This window comes from Jatropha curcas, chromosome 10 (assembly GCF_041381405.1).
Source record: "Jatropha curcas cultivar XTBG-Jc1 chromosome 10, XTBG_Jcur_1.0, whole genome shotgun sequence".
Classification (NCBI taxonomy): domain Eukaryota; kingdom Viridiplantae; phylum Streptophyta; class Magnoliopsida; order Malpighiales; family Euphorbiaceae; genus Jatropha; species Jatropha curcas.
In genome coordinates this window covers 2601877-2625310 of record NC_143160.1, presented here as the reverse complement: position 1 = coordinate 2625310, position 23434 = coordinate 2601877, and the positions used below count along the sequence as shown (strand labels likewise).

Genomic DNA, 23434 nt, shown 5'->3' with positions numbered 1-23434 from the left:
GGGTTTGACTTTTCATTTTGGGTTTTTTTTTTTAATTTTATGCCTTTTTTTTATTTTGTTAGGTGTTAGTGTTTTAATTGCTTAGTATTTTTTTTATTAATTTCCTATTTTAATCATCGGTGTTTTAATTCCTTAGTGTTTCTTTTTTTTATTAATTTTCTGTTTTCTTTTTATGCTGTTGTCCTTTTGCAGCCTATATTATTTTCACCATAGTTCTTTCTCATTTTATTGTTGTCTATTATTGTTCTTCTCATTATTGACGTTGTTTCACATTTTTCGATTTCATTTTTATATGAATGTATCAACAATTTAATTTTTGTTGAAAATTTGTCACCACCATATATGTTTATACTTTGTGGGGATAAGATAGAATTTTCAATTCTGTTTATATATATATATATATATATCGTTATAGTCGTCGCCTGTCGTTATTGAATCACATGAGTGCATAGAGATTTATTCTTACACATTTCATATTTCTTTATATTTTTTTTCTTTAGGGTTTTCTCTTTTTGAGCATTTGCTTTTTTTTTCGGCGTTTCTTTTTTATTTCAACGTTTCCTTTTCGACCAAATCTGTTTTTTTCCTACTCTGTTAAAAAGTTCAAAGCAATAATGAAGACAAATCCTAACAATGGTTGTATTGGACTCAAACCATCCAATTAGACAATGCTGTATCTATTAATTAATCTCACAAAAAATAAATAAATAAAACGAAAGTCGCAAGTTGGTGGCCTCCGAAACCCAAAATAAGAAAATAAGAGCCGCCTACCAGCTAATCCGATATATGTACACTCTGCCAACTTCAAGAAATGGGAAATACAATGTCGACGGAAACTCCTCCACCAAATCCGATTACCGATCCTTACAAGCACCTTCGTATCATCCCCGCCCCCGATGGCACCATTACTCGCTTGCCGGAAATTCCAATTCCAAACATCTTATCTGCATCTGATTCACACCCAATACCTATTCTCACCAAAGACCTCACCATCAACCAATCAAATGAAACATGGGCTCGTATATTCCTACCCAAGCAAACACAGGATCATTCCTTCCACACCAAACTTCCTCTCATAGTTTGGTTCCATGGAGGAGGGTTCATCCTCTTCAGTGCAGCTTCAACCTTTGCTCAAGATTTCTGTGCAACTATGGCTATTCAACTGTCTGCTGTTGTTGTCTCTATTGAGTACCGCCTCGCACCTGAGCACCGCCTCCCTGCAGCCTACGAGGATGCTGTGGAGGCGGTGCGCTGGATTAAAACCACTCCAGATGAGTGGTTAAGAGACTCTGCTGATCTCAACAACTGTTTTCTTATGGGGGGTAGTGCCGGCGCTAATATAGCTTACCATGCTGGACTAAAACTGGCGGCGACAATCGATGATCATGATCTACATCCTTTAGAGATCAAAGGGTTGATATTGCATCAACCTTTCTTCGGTGGGTCTAAAAGGACTGAATCGGAGTTGAGATTGGCTACTGATCTCATTTTACCACTTTGTTGTACTGACCTGATGTGGAACTTGGCTTTGCCAATTGGTGCTGACCGGGATCATGAGTATTGCAATCCAACGGTAAAGGGTGGTTCAAATGCGCTGACGAAGATGAAGGAGTTAGGGTGGAAAATATTGGTAGATTGGGGTAGAAAAGACCCACTGATGGACCGTCAAGGCGAGTTTGTGAAGATGCTGCAAGAGAAGGGTTTACAAGTGGAAAGCCAATTTTTGGATGGACATTGTCATGTAATAGAGTTTGTTGATCCCTCCAAATTCGAGGCCCTGTACACTGTTTACAGAAATTTCCTATCTTCTTCACTTCTTGGTTGCTGATGCGGTGCCGTTTCCTCGCTCGAAGAAATTTATGTTATTTTCTTCCTGCTCGTAAGAAGGTTCGGCCTTAATGATTACGCAGCCCACCAAAGCAGGGCCCTGGCTATTGGCTTCAAATAAATTGGGGGACCCTGCAAAGACTGGTCACGCTCGAGAACTAATGAATTTTTATTTTTTTATTGATAATATTAAAATTGTCTCTTGCGGGTGTGAATTAAAATTTCTATTATAAGCCTAATAACCTCAGGAAAAGAAAAAGACAAAAAATATATATTTAAGCTTCTGAATTTATTAAGTTTTATTTATTAAATTTCAGAACTCTTATTTACTTACATTGAACCGTATAATTTTATATTTTGTTAAAATGAAAACTTTATTTAATTAAAAGCAATGGGAATCGAAGTTATTAACAGTAAAAGAAAAATTCCGGCGAGAATAACATGTTATAAAAAGAAATTCCAATTCCTATCTAGACATTGAAATAAAATAAATAAAAATCAACTCGTATAATAGAAAACCAATGTCAGATTTTTCATTTTAAAGCCAAAAAAAAAAAAAAATTCTCATTACGATTGTCTTCTTTCTCCCAACTGAACATCACATGATTTCATTGAGTAATGGTTGCACATTTCATGGCTTCAGTTAAATAAGGGTTAAATTCTAATAGAAATAAAAGTTAAAATGCTCAATATTGATCAATAAAAAATTAGAGATTTATAAATTTATGAGCTTAAAAATACGTTTTATAAAAAAAAGAAAAGACATTCGCAGGATATGATTGAATTTGACATTGCAGAGTTGATGATTCATATTCTTTTACTTCGTGTTTTATAAAGATGGTTCTCAAAATATAAGAAACGGCACGGCTTTTGTCATGATTGTTGTAACAATCGTTATGATATTAATAGTGATTGTTAGCCCTTGTCCAACGCAATTGCTCCATAAAAAAAAGAAACTTGGGCTATTTAGGCCTTGGAATTTATTGAAATGGGCTATTTGGGCCAGAACTGTTTTCTACAGTAATGCTCGCAATATTGTAAAGAAACCCATTATTTACACCTTCAAGAACAAGAGTTGAATTAGAAAGCCAAGCAAAGAGCTGACTGACTCTGTCCGTTTTAGGAATTTCAAATGTAACGAAAATAAAAAAAAATCTTAATCTGGACAATCAATGTGACAGAATAGAATCGGCCAATATCAAAAGATTGGCGTTAGTTACACGTGTTGTCCATTGCCAATTTACAAACGGGTCAAAATAATAAGATAATAACAGTCTACTCTACTCTTTACGCAAGCAAGAAAAATTTAGTGCTAATGTCATTTTCAAGCAATTTCATGAAAACATTAAACACCACTATAATTCAATGCAATTACCTCCTTGTATATATATATAAATAAACAACTTATCCATAGCAAGAGACCTCCCAATTTAGAAAAAAAGAAAGAAAAGAAAAAATAAAAATCATTTGTCATCTTTCAAATTCTTCACATTACGTGGCAAATGCTTGTCCCATCCTTGCATGAACACCGATAAATTACAATTTGCATAAATAATTTATTTCAAGAAATAAATTACCATTGTTGTAGGGTTTTGACGAAGAGAGGATAAGAGATATGAGGAGTGAATGTATATATGTACATTTATAATTCGTCGTTTTTCTAAGAAGATATCTCTCTCTATTCAATTTCATTATCGAGCTATGAGGCCAAGAGAAAGGACAAGGAAATAGAAGAAATAAGATTTTGTGCATAATTATTTAACCCTTGTCGTGTGTTGGACATCCTGGCACGTAATTATGGAAGAAGGGATCTTATAAATAAGTAATTGTTTAATTAGAAAGGAACTAGGTATCCCAACTCAATCAGATCGTGCTTTAATTTGTCACCATGTGGCCCTAATGGGGCTAAACTAACAAACTAGAACAAACCAAAAGATGAGCTAATCTTGAATGTATTATATATATTATCATCTGATTAACAAGAAAGAGAATTAGGGTTTTTACTATTACTAAAATTTTGTCTTACATGCAATGAAAGAAATTGGAGTAGCCCTAGGGTATATTAATTATTAATTATTAATTAAAGAGTGTGTGGGTGTTTTTACTGTTTGTGAAAAATAATATAATTATATATAGGTGGGAAACCGTTTGAACTGTTGCTTTGTTGTTTTTGCTATTGTTTTATGAAGGGATTTTTGTTAGTATTCAAGTTGGCTTTATTGTATGTTTTTCACTTGTTATTCAACTCGATAAGGACGCATTTACCAATAAAAACAAGCAAATATTTGTCCTTACGCAAATCCAAAGAAATAAAAACATATTTTTGCTAAAAAAACAGAAAACAAGAGTTGCATGGGAAGCATTGGATAGAGACCCATCATGTGCAATTGGTCCCAACCATTTGAACTGAATCTACCACAGCATGATTGAACAGCCTCTACTCAATCATGGTAGATTTCAGGGCTTTTGATTCATAGAGGAAACATGTGGGTGCTCTCTAATGTTGGAAACCTCAAAATAAATTTTCCATTCTTTTGTTTCAAGTCCAACATCGTATACTTGCTTATTTTTGGTTAATTCCATGTTGCCTTTCACTTTTCTTGATTTGGAATACCTAACAAACAACTTTCAATTAATCTACTGTTTAGCAAATTAACTATTTTAATCCTATTTTATGAGCAAGTAATCTTCTTCTTTTTTTAAAAAATAAGTATTAGTTAAAGACGATGATATTGATTAGGTTAAGAGTAACATGTATGGGGAGGAAGGGAGGTGTAAGAAAGAAGAGGCAGGTGAGGTGGGCATCCATGAAAGAAATCCTAAGAAATGTCGGGCAGTGAGAAGGGAATAGTTTGCTGGGCAGAAATTGTTAATATTATGATTATTTAAAAAAGGAAAAATGTTCCTTAATGGAGTTGGATTAAAGAGTGGTGCCAGGACAAACAACAAATGTTTCCACGTGATGCGGGCCTTTTGGAAGGGAGTACGGGAATGGCACTGTCATTGTCCTTACCTGTGGCGGCTGTGTAGCCAAAAAACAAATAACTATTCCCCCGATTTCATATTTCATTTTCGTATATAAATTAGTATATTTACAACTGAAATTACATGCTAACTTGTTACCATATTGTGAGAGATGAATGTTAGCTCTAAAAGGAGTGTTAGCTAGCAAGGTTACTCGATTATGAGCTTTTACTTAGATATTAAGTTAAAATAACTAAATGCTTAGTGACATCTAGGCCGAGCATACTTTATCAAAGTGATCAAATTTGAATCAGTTTTAAATGAGTTTCTGTTTTTGTGACATTATTATATTTATATTATATTTATGAAGTCCAAAACTGAAAAAATAGCTAGAAATGAATCAAAATAATCCAAGCAAAATGATTTAATTTAATTTAATATTTTGTAATCGATTTGATTCAATTTTCATTTCAAAAAATTGAAAATTTTAATTTAGTTTGGTTGAATTCATTTCAAAATGAAGCAACTGAATGCTGACCCTTAATTGACATCTAAGAGCAGAAAGAGTTTTAAAATTTGATATTGTTTAAATTAAGTTTTGGAGCTAGTTTAACCAAAATTAGAAGAGTTAAGTGAAATGATGAGGTTATAATTACACATGGGGACTTGCAAAATTAAAATAGAAAAAAAGTTATTTATATGTATATAGGATGTCTATATTATCACCAGAAAGAATGTTGCAGCATTTAAGGACAAACACCACGACAAATGTTGCAAGTATTCCCTTGCTATTCTATTATTCAAAACCTTCCAAATCTCCAGATATATCTATATATTTATATATATAAAAAATTCAATACGAATACAGTACACAAGGAAAGCTCTGTCAATCCTCTTATGGATTCTAGCAACCTATTCCTCTGAATCATTCAATTGGTGGGCCATCTTTTCTTTTGGATTTATACTCCACCTCTTAACCCTACCCATCTACAGGAACTTCACATAACAGATAACACTATTGGTTGATGCAAACCCTGACGTAGGAATCTCTATTTTTTCATTTGGGTTTTCGGATTTTTTTATATTACGTCAATCATTACTTGTTAGTTTCCTTAATTAATTGTGTTTAAATAATTTCAAGATTAAGATACTTGAAGGATTTATAATTAGTTAGAATAATATTCATGGTTCACATTTATCAATTTCAGAGAATTTATATCATCCTTTGGATAATCATTGCCGAGTTATGCAAGAAAGAGGTAGTATTATAACATAAAAAGAGGTGTGTGTTCTTTTGCTCTTTTCTTGGAACTTGACCTTCTTGCGGTGTTGGTGTTGCCCACCCATTACCCATAAGAATATATCAACACAGAAACTCACAGTCACTCTGAAAAACAATTTCTTTCCTCTGCTCTACTTTTTACAAGAAAAACAAAATTAAGAGTTTTCTTGGTCCAATTAAAGAATTCAACTATCAAATGGTACAAGTAGAAACTGCAAACCAAAGCTTTTGAGTGGCGTGCCTCATCGTAAATACACATATAAAAAATATATATATATATCCATTCAGTTATTAGTTTAGTCTAGTGTACAATCCCAAGTGTATAGCTATATATGGTTTTTTTTTTTTAGTACTTGGGAAGGGATATATGTTTTATTTTACCGTTGAATTATGTTTTAGTGCGACATAAACTATACATGTTAATTAGAGCTTTGAATTTCAATTTGAAGAATTTAAATTTAAGTTGTGTAAATGTTTGTAAAAGTAGTGCTAAGACCACAGACGTGGAGATAAGAGAGGTAATAGTAGTAATTTAATACTAGTGAATAAGTAATAACGTTTGTATTCTTTTTTTTTTTTTGGATAATAGGATAGGAATATTTTTCTTTTCTATATTATGAAAGAAAAATACAAAATTTAGCACATCCAACCTCTTATTGGTTCCTTATATGTTATTTTGTCTCGCCTTTTGTTCATGACCAAAAAGCTAGCTAATAGTTACAGACCTATAAACATAAACGAAAAAAAAAAAAAAAAAACTGGCATTTTCGTCTCTAAATTTGCTATTTGTCTTGATGGAATTTGAACAAGATTCCCGTCTCTTTCTTTCCTGGCTTCCTTTATTTTATTTTATTTTTTATTTTCTCCCGCCAATGTCACTTAATTTCCTCGGCCAAAAAAGAAATAATAATAATAAATAAAAATAAATCCCAAGAGCCAGGTATGTTTTGATTAATTGTGACACTTAATTTTTCTGTTGTAGTTGTTGAACCCAATTAGTGAACATTTCAAGAGTCTTCATATCTGCTCTGTAATGCTTCTGTGTAAATTCAAGAAGCATGGGCCATGTAAAATCTGGATATATTCTTGGATTGCTATCATCTACTAGTTCACTTGGAGGACTTACGATCCTATCGCTCTTTGGACACAGAAAGAAAGCCAACGATTTTCTTGGCTTCTTGCTGTTCACTACTGCTCTATGCAAGCAGCTCTTGTATCTTCCATTAGACAAAGCCTACAAACCAAGAAAAAAATTTTAAAGGTTAATTAATAAGAATACTTGTAATTAACTCATTGTTAATTAATTAGAAATTAATGGGATGTAAACTTATTACCATGAAGGTATCGCCAATGTTAACGACGAAGGCTTGGAAATTTGGGCTGATAGAACGCCATTGATTGTCTACGAAGACTTGAAGACCTCCTACTTGGTCTTGGTGAAGAATGGTTAATGAAGTAGGATCGCAATGAGGACCGGTTCCTAAGGTAAGATCAGGTTTTTGGCATTGAGGATAGTAATTAAGCCTCATTATAGAATCGTTTTCTTCAAAAAATTCCCTGAAGTGCTCTCTGCTTACTCCAAGGCTCATTCCAAGTAGTTCCATGATTCCCAGTGATAGAGTGCTCATCGCCTCGCAGTACTCCTGGTACACCCTCCTGCAGTCCATGAATTTAATTCATTTATATTTATAGTAAAAGAAATGTTTATGTGTTCGTTTGATTTGTTAGTGAGCTATATATATATATATATAGATATATACCCGAATTCTGAGAAAGTTTCGCCCATTGTGTTACGGAGATAGTGTTGAACGAGTTTGGGTGAGTTATTGTCAGCCGAGTAGCGAACAGAAACAGTTTCTTTCCATGGAAGTTTAGAAGAAAACCTGCCAGTGAAGCTACTGGCATATCCACAGTGCTCGCCAATTTTCCTCTGAGCTTTTTGCTTTTCACAGAGAGGTAATTCAAAGAAGCTGTCCATATAGCGATGGGCATCTTGTATCAGTTTTTGATTGACGCCGTGATTAACGACGAGAAAGAAACCATGTTTCTTGCAAGCTTCGCCAACAAGCTTAGAAGCCTCCATTGCAGCGACAGGGTCGCCGGAAAGGAAACCACCTAAGTCGATATGTGGAACAGGGAGTTCTGGTGCATTAGCGGTTGGCTTTTCATGGTCAGGCCAAATGAACTGTTGGGGAACGTTAGATTTGTATCGAAGAACACTGGCATCGAAAACCAAAGGTTTATTTTGGTCGTCTTCTTGATGGTGTTGAGGCATGGTTTTGATGCAGTCTACTGCCATAACTGCTTTACAGATTACAAATTTAATAGGAAAAGGAAGAGAGAGAGAGCTAAGGCTTATGTTAAAAGAAAAGCCAAGACCGCTCTCATTGGGGAGATGGGCGAACAAAATTTGGAATCTTATAGCTTGCTTTGTATTTGCAAGAGAGGGCTTTACAACGGAGAGATTTGCAGTTTAAGGTGTTTCTTAATGAGAAATTTAGGTGATGGTCCAATTTACTGGAATCGTGTCCTTTTTATAGTTGCCAGGGAAGTGTTTTTCCCAATGGCATTTTTTTTTCCTTTTTTTGGCGTTTCTTGGCTGACAAAGAAAAAAAAAAAAAAAAAAACAGAGAGAAATGTTAGTGTCACCTGTGAACTCTTCTCTGTCTTCTATCAAAACTAAAAAATGCTTTGCTTCTTTGGCTGAAACTCACTTACCTAGATTCTTTCTATTGGCCTACTTATTTCATACATCAAACCAATGAAAATAATTTTTTGTTGAAATCAAAGCATTTTTAAATATCGGTGGAAAACAAAAAATAAAAGTCAGAAAAATTTTTAAAAGAAGTTTTTATTTTTATTAATTTAATCTATAAATAAGGCCATACACCGATGCAGACAGAGTTCGACGAAAGCTGAGTGAAATTGCAAAATGAAAGAAGTTTGGCTCTTTTTTCTTTTTTGTCCAATTGAAAATTGCATTACCGTCAAAATTTGAAAGAAAAAAGAAAAAAGAAAAAATATGTGTAGATAGTCATTTACCAACAGGCAACAGCTTTTCCAGCTGAAGCGATGAGTTTGTAGTACACTAACAGAATACAGAAAGTGAGATTGAAATGCAACATCACATTCATACAAGAACGTACTTGTACGTTGAGTAGACGTTTTGTAATAGCACTGTATGGCTATGTAATGTAACCCCAAACACTCTGGGACTTGACTACAAAAAAACAATACCAGAAGTGACACTTCAAACTATCCTTCACCTACAGTACATTTCCAACTTAATTACCATTTTCTTCTTTTATTTTATACATTTATTATTATTATTATTATTATTATTATTGGGGTTGTTGTTGTCAGACATATAATTTAGGGAGAATAGCTGTGAGCATGTGTGATCTTCTATTGTTTTTTATTTTATTTTTAAATTTTTTTATCCTTGGTGAATGAAGCCAATGTGTGTCAGGGTGTAAAAGTTGGTTCAGAATCCTCCTCAACTTCTTTCAAGCTTCCAAGACACATTTTGCTGTCTGTTTTATTGGGAGCTTATTGGTAGTCATGTTCCTCCCTAAAATCTATTCATATAATTTATATGTTTTGATAGAATTAAGAAAATAATTATAATTTATTTTTTTTATGTTCATATATTAATTATTTAATTCAATTAATATAAACATAATTAGTTAATATTAATGCAATATTTTTCAATGCTAATTTTTTTAAAATATAATCTATTTAGATATTAAATATCTAATAAACACTAATTATGACTTCAATAGTTATTTGATTTTAATAAAAAAAATAAAAATTTTCAGTTTGGTCTGATTTTTGTTAGCAGGAAGGATAAGCCACAATCACTTAAACAAAACCAAATCAATCAAGCTATAATTGATTTAGTTCGGCTCACATTTCCAAATAAATTGAACAAAAATGGAATTTGATTAATTTTTATTAAAAAAATTCCGATTTATTCAGTTTAGTATTAATTAGATTTGAGTTAAACAGAACTGATTAAATATTTTTTTAGAAAAAGGATCTTAAAAAACGAAATTGTTACTGTGCAAAAGCAGATGAAGAACCCACAAAAATAAATAATGAAACGTCCAAAAATTAAGATATTTAGCTTAAATAAATGCGAAGGACTATCTAGCTTAAATAATAATCAGCACTAAGATTAGCCTTCCAGCACAAAACATCCCAAACTCATATCAGAAGAGCACCACTGAAGTTTAATTCATTTTTCAGCAACAATTAAAACCCTGAGCAACTACCTCAGTTCGTTATTTAACCATATTTTTCCGTTTGAAGGTCCCACTCATTTCTCAGGCGTACCAGGTCCACCAGAGCATATTTGTTGTTTCATGGTATAGATTTTATTACTTGCTTTTTCTTTTGACTTAATTATAAGGATCTCTTGGATTGCTTTGCCACTTCATTTTTTGTGGTTCGTTTGCTGCCTATTAATCTCATTGTCAAGTCTGTTATCCACCCAAAAAAAAAAAAAAAAATCTCATGACCAAAAAAACCTGGAGAGAGATTAGTTTCTATATTTATGAAATCAGAAACTAAACGAATTGAATTGAAAGCAACCAGACACCGAGAATTTTCTGAAAATCTGTAAAAAGAATTGGTATTGTTTGGTGGGTTGTAGGTGGCAATTAAGGTGAAGTGAGATATGGAGCAACAAACAATGGTGGTGGGTTCTCCAAAACGTCATTCACTTGCAAAACAAAAAGCAAAGCAAAGCCTCTGATTTTACTCCAGCAATAAACTGATTGAGCAACTTACTTTGGATACTATACCCATATATAGAAAGTGTGGCATGTTAAGAGCAACATACTTCAATTTTCTCTAAACGCTCCACCATTCTTTGTTTGCTTTTTGCCCCATTTGTAACATCATTCCTATTAGTGGGTCCTTTTATTGGAGATTTTCAAGATTTCCTGACATGAGACTTTAGACTTTGCTTATTTATTCCCCTTTTTTTTTTTTTTTATTCAGCTCAAAATATATATGACATTGGAAAGTTAATTACAACCTGCATAGGGTTTCTCAAGTTGCAGTTTGGCATTAATCGAAGGAGTCTTACATTTGTATTATACATATATACATACATCGTACTAGCTAGTTGCCAGAAGAAGCTCCAGTCCATCACGTCATACAAGAGAAGGGACAAAGAGCAGTGTTGCAAGAGAATGAGTTGTTGCTTTCAACTGCATACAATATGTGGTTGGCAACCCAAATTATCAAAATACGTATTTTTTTTTTTTCATTCATGTATTTTTGTATATTACTAATAATTTTATATTGTAGATGTGTATATATATAGGGTACTGCTATTTCAGCTTTGACTTTTGCAAGCACTAGTTAGGGTTCCAAGGAGAAATTGAAAAGCAAAGCACACTAAAACTCAAATCATGAGATTATATTATAATATGCTATTAACTTGACGATTAAATTATATAGATACGTAATCTTTGATAACCAATTAAAAGCTAAAATGTCCATTTTGATTTTTCTAACATTTGACTTTCCGAAGTCTGATCCTGCTGGGACCCAATTTGACATATATTTTGTATTGCCACATTTCCTGCACTCTTTTGTCAAACATCTTCTGTTGTTTTTATTAGTTTAATTATTTTTAAACAATGCTTAAAAATAATTTAATTTAATTTAATTTAATTTAATTTAAAGACAACAAAAACTGTAGTAAGTGTTATGAGGGAGACACGAAATCCTACAAACTATCCAAAAAAGAAAGAGTTGAGAGTTGAAAATGAGGATGGAAGTGTGTGGTGAGAGTTGAGAGCACTAAGTTACGATCAAATCTACTGTTTAAACTATGATCAATTGTATCTTCTTTTGTTATTATTTTTATTTTTAGTTGACTTGAAGTTGCATGTAAAGCACTAAAACATTCTCCATCATAGTCCACATCAAACAAGTGGAGAGATTAATATCAACGGTTAGATGTTAGATGCAGAGTAAAATGGGCTTCATCACCTTAAATTACTGATCTCGAATTTGATATGGAACTTTCTATATAGAGAAAACTCACTTGAAAAAAAGTCTCTATTTCAGGATTTGATAGTATCTCGAAGAAACTAATCTTTTCTTTTCAAGCGAAACTTATTTATTAAAAATAAATAAATAAAAAGCGGAGAGATTTCAACACTAATGATGCTTATTTTCAATTGTATAATTAGTAATAAGTAAGCAGCAGTATCTACAGAAAAATCCATATGCGTGGTTTCATTTTAATGATTGGAATTTGAAATTTTAAAGTCAAACTTCAAATTGTATGTCAAATGGTAGATTTTTCAAAATAGGTCAATTTAATACTGTTAAGAAACTTCGGGAAACATATATTTAAGCTCATAAACTTATCGATTTTTATATTATTAAATTTTTATTTATTAACTGAGGTTTAAAAATATGTAATCATTACTCAATAAGATTAGCATGTCGTTTAGTTGGGAGAAACAAAACAATGTTAAAATAAAGTTTAGAGATTTTTGTTTAATTTTGAGAAGGGAAAAACAAATATTGTTCTTGGATTTTTATTTACATTTATTTTGGTATACAATTGGGGATTTTAGGGTATCACGTTATTATTAGATCTATTTTTACTGTTAGTGATTTGAATTTCTAATTACTATTAGTTAAATAAGATTTTAATTTTTTAAAGAAAAAGTTAAAGGATTTTAATATATAATATATGATACACATACAAAAAATAATGTTGGAAAATTTTAACTTATTTGGCTTGTTCTAATCAACGGTCATATTGAAAAATCAATATATAATATTTACTATTATTGGACTAATAGGCTAATAATTGATATAATATGATTCCTCCAAGTGTAATAAGAGGTTAAAGTTTTCCTCATAATACTATATTGTCTCTATCAAAATCCTAATTACATTATTATTTTGTGATTAGTAGAATAATTTTAATTAATTTGACATAATGAGCCATCAACAATTTCAATTAGATGGTAATGATTAAGAAGAACTGTTTAATGAGTATCTGCTGGAAATGAAGGGTATATATTTATATATATATCATCAAAAGTTTAATGCTTTTATTGATAGAACATCGTAAATGAATATTTATTTTTCTGTCACTTAAAATTAGTTAGTATATGACTTTTCTTGAATTGAAAGATTAATAAATTTCGAAATCAATAATTGTATTCCTTTTACACTAAATGGGTAACTGAAAAATAAACGATTAATTAAACTTTGAAATTTACTTAATAATCGGTAAGTATTGGAGAATACATTGAGAAAATTAAAAATAATACATCTAAATATACATACACTGATTCAAAGATATCTCTAAATAAAAATACCAAAAAAATTGAAAACTTTAATATATATATATAATAATAATAATAATAAATGCATATATAATAGAAGGCATGAAACAACAGAATAAATATAATATTACATAGTAAAACAAAAGGCATGAAAGGTGAAATATGAAAAATGGGCACAGGACAGAGAGGCAGTAGGTGGGAAAGAAGAAGAATAGGAAGAGGAAGAGGGAACAAGAAGGTCCATGAGTAGAGGCAACTAACATGATGGTGGAGTTGTCACAATGTCATGCAGATAAAAGGTGGGGCAAATTGAGTTTTCTCTCCAAGAGCAAATCCCATGAAACTGATAGACCCAACAAGGTTGGATCTATAAAAAATTATAGCTAAACTGTGTTATGTGTCAATTAGGACAAACACAGTTCCATCCTCTTATTTATCCACTAAAAGTATGCTTACTTTTCCCCTTGTCTGTACAATTATTTGTTGGTGGTGGGTCTGGTGGTGGTTTTGAATCACCATTACATTTTTTACAAATGGGGAGCAGGGACAATCGGAATTGATCTTCGTTTTGGACTTTTCAAGAAAAAGCCACCCCCTCATATCTCTCTTTATAATTTCCAAACGGAACACTATTCCTGCTTTGCTTCTTTTTTTTTTTTCTAAAAAGAAAAAATCTTGTGTGCCCATTTCAGGGGCAGCTAACCTTTATCTATTCTTTGTTTTTTCTAGCTATTACCCAATATGTAATCCAATTTGCGAACATCATTTTCATTTATGCTGTGGGCTAACTTGCGGTTTCACTTGCATTACAATGCCAAAGAAAAACTATTGTAGAGAAACGCCCTAGCTAGGCTTATAGTTAAAGCACATTTCTAGGGTCCCTTTTTGTTTTTGTATTCTTTCCCCTTAAGCGGAGACTGAAGAGTGAACAAGAGAAAGTAGTTAGCTAGAGAATGTCACATCCCGAGAGAGAGAGAGGGTTCTAAAAGTTTCTGAGAGGTGACTTGTAATAGTAATATGCAAAGGTTGAGAGGACAAAAACAGTGTCCCAACATGTTCTCTTACGTTATTCAAGTGCTTTGCTGTTCCATCATGTCAAATTGCATTTGAACAGCAGAGTTGGGGGGGGGGGGGGGGGGGGTGGGGAGGGGTGTGGGGTGGGGTGTTTTAAGGACAATATTTTCTCCCACTATACACTATATACGCTCTTATAAGGTTGGTTGTCATGCTTTGTCTCAGTTGTACACTCAGCTCCCACAAAAGGAGGTCGGATAGGCCATTTTGGGTGCTTTGTTTTTGTTTCTTCTGTTGTTCTAAATATCATGGAGATCTTATCTGCTAACGCCAAACCAATAGGACTTACACTTATACTACCTACTTTGATTCTCATAGCCAGACCATAGGATTATTTATGCCCTTTGAAGGGTCGGCCATGACCAAGATTTTTCAGGAATTGGTGATTTTGGTGGGTACCAGCACCAACCCAACAACTAAAATACTAATCTATCTTTGTTTGGTTCCTGTAGTAGGCACAACACTTTTGAATAGGCATCATCTTATTTTATCAAACTAGACCCAACTTGGTACTATCACCCTGCAACCCACTTTCAGTAAGGCATTTTCTAATTGTATTGGATAATTAAGTGCAAGATTAGTCAGCCTTTTTCTATTTTAATTGGATCTATTTGCGTCCATCCATGATAATTAATATCAGATGAAAAAGAGATTTTTATTTCCACTCGCGTGCTTTTACATATTTTACATGGAGGAACTTACTGAATAAAACCAAAATTGAATTGAGAATTCGTGGCAGACTAAGCCGGAAAAAGATGAGATACCAGGCAGCATTTATTGACAAGAGTAACAACTATAAGATGTTTTATGTGATGACTGTAGGCTTCTCTCTGCCTGTGAACTCCTTAAGCTTTGATACAGACAATGCCAGATCTGAAGCAAACCAAAAACATCACTTGTATGCATTTCTATTGTGAAAAAAAAGAATCAATAATAATAGGTATTTATTTTGCTTGTGTTAAGGGTACACTGACCTATCAATGGTTTCAAGGCTGTTTGAGCATCCAACTCGTGTTTAGAGACATCTGGTTCGAACTGTTCAATGTACATTCTAACAGTTGCACCCGCAGATCCAGTTCCCTGTAACACATGGAAATTTTTAGTTGCGTCAAAATTGTGCCATATGAAGTTTCAAATCCTACAAGGAAAACAATGAGTGGCACGTACAGATAACCGAAATATGATCCTTGATCCATCTGTGAAAATAAATCGAACCCCTTGCTTTGATACCATACTTCCATCGACCTGTAAAACATAAACATTAGGAGACAAGTGACAACAACCATATTGTCCAGTTCCAATTAACTTAATGAAATAAAGTAAAGATAATAAATATGCACTGATTTTAACTTACGGGATCGGTGTATTTGAAGTCATCAGCACACTGAAGGACATAACTCCCTACCACCACAAATTTTACAAACATTTTCAGAATATGATATCATGAGAAGAATGTATATACAAACTTACCATATTTTTCTCCTGGTTTGCTCTTAGAGGCCAAATCTCTAAGATATTCTATCATTTTATTTGCTCCTTCGGACTCGCACTCCTGAAAAGGAATTTAGATGTATCAAGGAATTGTGCATCTCCCAGGAGTCAGGACAATTCAGCTTAGTCTAGCGAGTTTCAAGATGTTCAAAATGATAATTAATCCAGTAATTACAAAACAGTGCAAATATTTAAACTGCAATTCTGTTTCTTACTTCATAATCATATCTAGAAAAGAAATTTCTTCCATACGTCGCCCAGTGTTCTTTCACAACATCAGCAACAGATACCAACTTGTCCCCTAGTTTCTTGTCCTTGTTTCTATGTGCAATAATTGAAAGCCATGCTAACACAGCCCTGTCATTTAAAAATTTTAATTCATTCCAATCAGGATTTTGACAGTAGATAACAGCCATTGCCTCTAAAAAGGAAATCATCAGTCACTTCTACTGAAATCCTAGAGAAACGAGAGAAATCTGAAATATGATAGAACTTGAGGAAATAGAACTAACATTAATGCTCACTGGGGAGTTATGATATGCTGGAAAACAAGTACACAACATGATTATGAGAATGTTTTTGATATTTAGACAAGCAAATCAAATCCATAATAAATCGCACATTTACAATGAGACAAAAATCTTTCCTTGTGAAATTAAAACTTCCCTCATAAGGTCAACAGACTAGTATAAAATTGAATTTAGATGTGGCATGCAGATCCATGAGTAAAATGGACTATCTGGTAGGGCTCCCACCTTAATAATTGGTCCCACGACAAAGTTCATGACGGAGGGGCACAGTGGCAGGTCTATGCTGCCACAAAATAGGCTCCCAGGAAATTTTTAACAATTCATTGATACCAAAAGTATAACCAAACCAGGTTTTTGGGATGTGGGACTAGACTTGTGGGGTGTGATTCTGGCTGTCATTTTTGATAATTGATAAGCAAGGTCTTATGCATGACAAAATTTAAGATGCCTGAATGGGTGTACAGCAATATGAGAAAATGATGAATGGATAAATAGAAATGGATAATAGGATACTAAAAGTAGAAACCCGAGGACAACCTTAAGTGGAGCAACAATATGTAAGTAACAACTAAGATGTGTTGGTGTCAGTATATGTGGGTGATTTTGTCTGCCTATTTTATATGCCATAGACTGTTACCATATGCCATCCTTCTCACGAATGTGATCAGAACCAGTTCCAAAACTTTCCTCCCCACATATTGACAACTTTCCAGCATCCATAAGATTCCCAAAGAATTTCCAACCAGTGGGAACCTGAAACCAGGAAACAAGAGCATTCAATAGGATTCAATCATCTTCATGGATATAAACTGCCTTGTAACTTTATTTTCTTCAGAAAATCACTATTTTGCTTGAAGTGATTAACCTCAAAAAAAGGAAGACTTAATTTTTCAGCCACACGATCCAGCGCACCACTTGTTGGCATAGACCGAGCTAAACCCTGAAGGTTGAAAATAGAAGTCATCTGTAATTGTTTCTTTGAATATAAATAATGGAAGGGAAGGATAGATAATATCCTACCTTAGGGCCGCTCTTGAAATATGGAATGGCTCCTTGTGCATTGGCAGCAATGATGGCAACTGAGTCTGAAGGAGTAACAAAGAACTCTTTCCCCAGGATCATGTTTCTATCACCATCTCCTGAATAATGAAACAGGAAAAAAGATCAAAGTCGCAAATGAATATAAACATATCTATGTTAGTTCAATTCTACATAATCTGAGGATAGAAATTATGTTCTGTTTTCAAAAGATTTATTGACAAAGGATGTCAATCATGATATCATAATGATATAGAGAATAAACAAGGCCTGAATGATTGAACCATAAACATAAATTATTCATTCAACATTCAACTACAACGCATGCTTACTAGTGTAAAATAAGTTATTTATTGACCAGAATTTTCTTTCTGGTCCACTTCCATCCATCTTCTACAGCAACAATCCAGTTTAATGCACACTCTTAACAAAGCTTCAATATCAAAATGGAGCTCACCTGCACTTATACTAATTCCAAACTTACAGATCCTAAAATTCCTCATGCTATTTGATTGAAACTAAATAACACTTGCCTTCCCTTTTAGGGCATGAGAGCTACCAAGATCTATGCAAACCTAGTTCCACATGCTCAGCATTGAAATCCATCCTACAGCAAACTAAAGAGAGGATTGGATTTGACACTAATTCTTGTCAAGCATGCTTTGCAAAAAGGCCAGGTTAGATGGTTAGACCAAAATCTAGCAATGCATGTTTCTCAGGCTCTTAGCCAATGCAATTTAGATGCTCCAAAATTTCTTCCATTATTTCATCACGGCAGTTTGTTTTGCTCCTTTGACTACTTTTAACCTACTAATATCATCTACCTGGATAGGTTGTTGAAACCATTGTGTAACACCAACCCCAGTTTTTTGAAACTCAAATTGGGATTCCTTTTGAGGAATTCAGATTGATATTCTTGTCAAGCAGCACAACCTGAGAATAGATTCTCAGATTTACTTGTTCTTTTAACGTGCACAAGCAAGGAAAACATAAATTCATATATAATCTTATCTAATTACACATCACAGAACAATTACAAAAGATACATATTAAACTTTTATAACACAAGCATACTATATGTCTCTTGATATCATTATAGCAAACCCAAGCATAGAGAAAGTTTTAGTGGATTTCTTAGCAATCTATAATGCACTGTTATTGCATTTCTCATTAAAATTAAAGTTTTAAGCAATGTCAACTTGAGATATTAGCTCTTCATCTTTAGAATGTAAATGTCTTTTAATATTTTTCCCTCAAGTTTTAGACTTTCTCCACTGGATTAATAGCTTCAACAAGTGAAGAAATCCCATCCCTCCTTTATGTGGAGTGGTATAAAAAGATAATGTCTGGATGCATCCACTACCTTTTCATATTCCAATGCTGGAAATGAAGTCATTCACAGCTATTTCTCAATCTTCATTCTTAATTAAGGTTTTATTCTATTCATCTCATAGATCTGTCCATATAATCAACACTCGATTTCTTCTTTTTATATCCTTCTAGTTATTTTGATCCAAAAAATTCAGTCTCAAACCTAAAAATCAAGTAAACGTGAAAAGTTGTCTAACATACCATCGCTTGCAGCTCCAAAATCAGGCCCATTCTCACTATACATAATTTTGACCAAATCCTTGGCATATCTGTGATACAAGTCAAAGTCAGTATCGGTTTACTGAAAAATCGCTTCCAGTTTAGTATCCACAGTTCGCATCTTACGTAAGATTAGGATCTGGATGACCATGTCCAAAATCCTCCAGAGGCACTCCATTTGAAATTGAATCCTACATGTAAAATATAACATCCCTATCAAGAACTTAGGCATAAATGAAAATTGTTTTCCAAATATTTCAAGTGCAGAACATACCAGGCTGGCCCCCAACTTGTCTACAAAGATGGGCTTTGCATAAGCACCAGTGACAGCATGCATGGCATCAAATATAAACCTAAAACAACACCAATTAGAATATATTCAATTCAAAGACATGTCACTTTAAGCATAGGATTTAAAGATTCATGATGCCTATGATTGCAAGAACAAAAAGAGGCATCTGAAGGAAAAAAACAGCATATAATTCTTTACAGAGAAAAGAAGATTTAATATTGAAAAAACAAATAACAAAAACCACAGATAATTAAATGGGTGGACATAATGATCAAGCTGAACATTTTGCAAGAGAGGTAAGCAGAATTGAAAGAACAAATGCAATTATGCAACTGTAAATACAGCCAGAAATAGAATAACCTATTAAAACAAGGTTACAAAGACAAGTACAAATAGTTCAAGGGAGACTAATGGACTTAAGTTCAGAAATGATGCGAGGTCAGTTTAGAGTAAGTCCAGTAAACATATAAGGAGTCTGTCTAACAGTGAGATAGCCCAAAAAAAGATGTTTGTCTTTGTGCATCATATGGATAAAACAACAAGTGAATCTGAGCTGCTATAAAGAGAAGTGGTAGAGAAGAGAAAAAAAGGTTCATGGACCAGCCAGTAGACTAAAAAACTGACGTGTCATGAGAGGACACATACCTGAAATCTGACCGTGAAACGAGACTTCTGATGAGCTCAAAATCAAATACATTCTGCAAGGAATCTCTCATAGTTATTTATTATCAATCTACATGAATTGTAATACAAAATGGATGCCTTTTGCTTCTAACCTCCATTAACTCCAAGTAGTCAGAAACTGGGTCCACTACTTCAACAATGAAGTTTCCATATTTTGTAACTCCAAGACGAGAAAGGTCAACATCAGGAATTTCCGCTATTTTAATCTCAGAGATCTGCATAGATTTTTTTAAAAAAATAAAACATAGGCATATATAAAACCATAGCCAGCTAATGCCCAGGTTAAAATGTTCAGTGGAGATAATAATTTTCAATTGCAATCCAAAATCTGGAACTTAACTCGCAAAAATGCAATGATTTAACATTTTTTCAAAGAACAAGAAAAGAAAATTACAATACCTCTAAGTAATTAAAACAAAATATTACCAAATGATGTATGAATATAAAGAAATGAAAATTTTGATAAAAAATAAGCAATCTTCATTATACTTCTTCATTTAATTCTTAGATATAGCAAGATGCAAATTTTTCTCACACCCTATACATTAAATAAATGTGCAATTTGTTTATAGTTTAATAGGATACAACAGCAAACCTATTAAATTACCCTACATTCTGCATAATACCCTATTTCAAAACCACAACCAAAAGAGAACTACTAATAACCTCAACTTTACTCATCAGGAAGGGGCATAAAGGCAAGGAGCATGTGAACATACTTAAGAAAGATAAACAACCAGATACTTACAGATAGAGTATTTCCATAAATTTTGTCAGTGATAGATTCAGGTGCTGGCTGACCACTGCTGTAATTAAACTGGAAAATCAACAGAAACATTAAAATTACAAGAATGATCTGAGAGCTTAAAAATTCCCACGTGCGTGTATGTGATTATCTGTAAGATATATATAAAATTTGATCAAGGTTTGAGAATGAAAACTCAAGATAAATAGAAATGTCAAGTGATAAACACAGAATATGGATATTTTACTGCATTAGAAATTCCTGAAACACTTAAATGCCATATTCTCATATAGGTGGTAAAAACAATGTGAAGGAGTGGGGATAGATTTGGTTGCAAGTCAATAGCAATATATCATGAAGGGAAAACTCATACAGACACAAGTTACAGCTATGTATATATTTCTGGATGCGTGCAAATGATAGGCACCAGCAATTCACCTTGATACCCCAGTCATATTCAGGGCCGCCAGGATTATGACTTGCACTCATTATAAATCCACCATTGGCCTGTTAAACCATAAATTTAAATAAAAAACAGAAGGGAAAAAAAATTAGTAACAATTAGCTGAAAATCACTACTGACAAAATTAGTAACAATTAGGATTATGAATGTACCAACCTCCCTCTTTCTGATTACAGCAGAAACAGCAGGGGTAGACATGATGCCTTCCCTGAAATGGTGGAATATCAGTGTCCACAGCAAAAGTGTGCAGAAAAAAAGATACATAGTATTGATTTCAAACCTTAAAAAGACTATAACAGCATCATATAAACACACAAACAGATAAGGAGAATAGAATTCCTGCAGAAATTTACAATGTGATTCCCTAGTAGGCCAACTGGAAAACTAGGTAGTTTATAGTTCTTACAAGGAGGTCCTCATTGACTTTCTACTGATGAAAACTACGAAATTCTGAATAACTTCAATAATGGATTGATTCAGTCAAAATTAGAAATTTCAACCTAGTGAGCTTTTATCAAGCAATCACCCAATTTCCAACAGAAAAACCAGCACTATCAACTTTCCAAATAAATACCACAGATTACAGAATTACTGATGGAAGAACAGGTAATCATTTATCACATATTAGAACAAAAAGGGAATCACAATACTCACTTGCCAACCAAAATTTTACCAACACCATTACCAGCTGCAATTTTGATAATTATCTGCACTCCAAATCCAAGCAACTCCAGCAGTGAGACACAGAGGAATTATATAACCAAAGAATAAATGAAAATAAATGAAAACAGGTTGATAAGTAACAAATATGACCTGTGCAGCTTCTTTGTTGAAGTATCGGCCATCCCCTCCTAACACCAACAAACCATTCTTGTAATCTTCTGCCGGTAATGAATTAAACAATGCCTACACATGCAAAATCCATAAATAAATGAACACCGCCATATCATGAACACAAAGACATAAATAAAATGGCACAAAAACATGTAAAAAAATTAGACCTGAATCCAATTGGCGAGATAATTTTCCTCCATGAAAACTTTAACCTGCAGAAGGATAAAATTATTCAGAACGAAGTGACGTCACGATGCAAGGCAATCAAATTTGAAACCGGACATTCCATTGTTAGTAGAGAAACCAACAGCAAGCATAAGACACAGAATTGAATTTATTGCCCCTATTCTATCAACAAAAGACAAAAAAAAATCGAACCATAAAAAACAAAAAATAGAAAGAAACAGTTTAAAATTAAACAAACCTTCTTTCGAAGACCACTGGTCCCAGTCTTCTGCCCATCGATTGGTTTCGTTGGCACTGAATTAATCTGAAAAGTACGAAACAAAATCCCCAGAATGTCATTATACATATAAAGAGAAACAGAGAGATAAAGAAAGAGCGATATAAAACCTTGATGCCTTCAGGTTCTGCGATTGTGGTGGAAGAGGAAGGAGAGGAGGCTCTGATAGATAGAGAATGAGAAAATGAGGATTTCAAAAGAGGGAGTTTTGGAGATAAGAGACGAGAAGAAGAAAGCAAAGAAAATGACGAGAATTGAGGGGAGAAAACGTTGGCTTTTTTGTTTGCGTTTGCATTAGAATGCTTAAGAGCAGAAGAGAAGATGTTTTCAATTCTGAAACAAGAAGAAGACGCCATTGATTTTCCAATTGTTATTTGATAGTGGAGATGATAGCTCTCTGTTTTATACGATGATCAGTTAGAGAAAGAGGTGGGAGTGGGAGTGAGAGTGAGAGTGAGAGCGAGAAGAGAAGATCTGAGAGTAGAAGAGTGGAGCTGAGTCAAAAATCGATTTGATTTGATTTTTGTGTAAGGAAATCCTCGACTGCCTCGTGTACTTGGAAACGCTTTATCCTCCGTTGGACGTCACATCTCATCATGTGAAGTGTGAATTGCTTTTTTTTATTATTATTTCTCTCTTTATTTTAGCCGTTTTGCCTCTTCCATGATTTTTTTTCTTTTTTTTTTTTTTAATTTTCATTTTTAAGCTTCTTAACTCTTATTGCTGGAGGTGATTGATAACAGTGCCTCATGTCATGTGATATCTTATCTATCATTTCTCAAGCAAAGCGAGATCAAACTCATTTTAACTTTTTTTTCCTAATATCCGGAGA

At 33.3% G+C, this 23434-nt stretch overlaps 3 protein-coding genes across 3 annotated transcripts; 1 reads left to right on the top strand and 2 right to left on the bottom strand.

Moving 5' to 3' along the window:
• Positions 1-97: 97 nt before the first annotated feature.
• Positions 98-2123, top strand: LOC105648540 (carboxylesterase 20). The gene has a single exon (XM_012234962.4). It carries the CDS (start codon positions 812-814, stop codon positions 1826-1828), a length of 1017 nt encoding a protein of 338 aa, XP_012090352.2. The 5' UTR covers positions 98-811; the 3' UTR covers positions 1829-2123.
• Positions 2124-7037: 4914 nt separating this feature from the next.
• GA20OX2 (gibberellin 20 oxidase 2) lies at positions 7038-8372 on the bottom strand. Its single transcript, NM_001308765.1, has 3 exons — positions 7834-8372; positions 7408-7729; positions 7038-7307 (listed from the first exon to the last, which is right to left on the bottom strand). The coding sequence occupies exons 1-3, from the start codon at positions 8370-8372 to the stop codon at positions 7038-7040; spliced, it is 1131 nt and encodes a 376-aa protein (NP_001295694.1).
• A 6736-nt stretch (positions 8373-15108) lies between these two features.
• On the bottom strand, positions 15109-23184 carry PGM (phosphoglucomutase). The gene is made up of 22 exons (XM_012234960.4): positions 22713-23184; positions 22564-22629; positions 22307-22351; positions 22119-22211; positions 21960-22012; positions 21462-21513; positions 21281-21349; positions 20846-20914; positions 20190-20312; positions 20059-20111; positions 19396-19474; positions 19248-19312; positions 19104-19171; positions 17514-17632; positions 17359-17433; positions 17131-17246; positions 16179-16320; positions 15943-16024; positions 15827-15873; positions 15640-15717; positions 15447-15552; positions 15109-15345 (listed from the first exon to the last, which is right to left on the bottom strand). The coding sequence occupies exons 1-22, from the start codon at positions 22956-22958 to the stop codon at positions 15278-15280; spliced, it is 1914 nt and encodes a 637-aa protein (XP_012090350.1). The 5' UTR covers positions 22959-23184; the 3' UTR covers positions 15109-15277.
• Between the last annotated feature and the right edge of the window lie 250 nt (positions 23185-23434).

Excerpts from the sequence above, each read along its gene's own strand:
- LOC105648540 (XM_012234962.4), top strand. The coding sequence starts at position 812 with ATGGGAAATACAATGTCGACGGAAACTCCTCCACCAAATCCGATTACC.
- GA20OX2 (NM_001308765.1), bottom strand. The coding sequence starts at position 8,372 with ATGGCAGTAGACTGCATCAAAACCATGCCTCAACACCATCAAGAAGAC. Across the intron at positions 7,730-7,833 it reads GAAACTTTCTCAGAATTCGG|GAGGGTGTACCAGGAGTACT; the intron begins GTATATATCTAT and ends CATGGACTGCAG. Across the intron at positions 7,308-7,407 it reads ACATTGGCGATACCTTCATG|GCTTTGTCTAATGGAAGATA; the intron begins GTAATAAGTTTA and ends CTTGGTTTGTAG.
- PGM (XM_012234960.4), bottom strand. The coding sequence starts at position 22,958 with ATGGCGTCTTCTTCTTGTTTCAGAATTGAAAACATCTTCTCTTCTGCT. Across the intron at positions 15,718-15,826 it reads ACTTCAAATACACCGATCCC|GTCGATGGAAGTATGGTATC; the intron begins GTAAGTTAAAAT and ends TATGTTTTACAG. Across the intron at positions 15,346-15,446 it reads AGCCTTGAAACCATTGATAG|ATCTGGCATTGTCTGTATCA; the intron begins GTCAGTGTACCC and ends GGTTTGCTTCAG.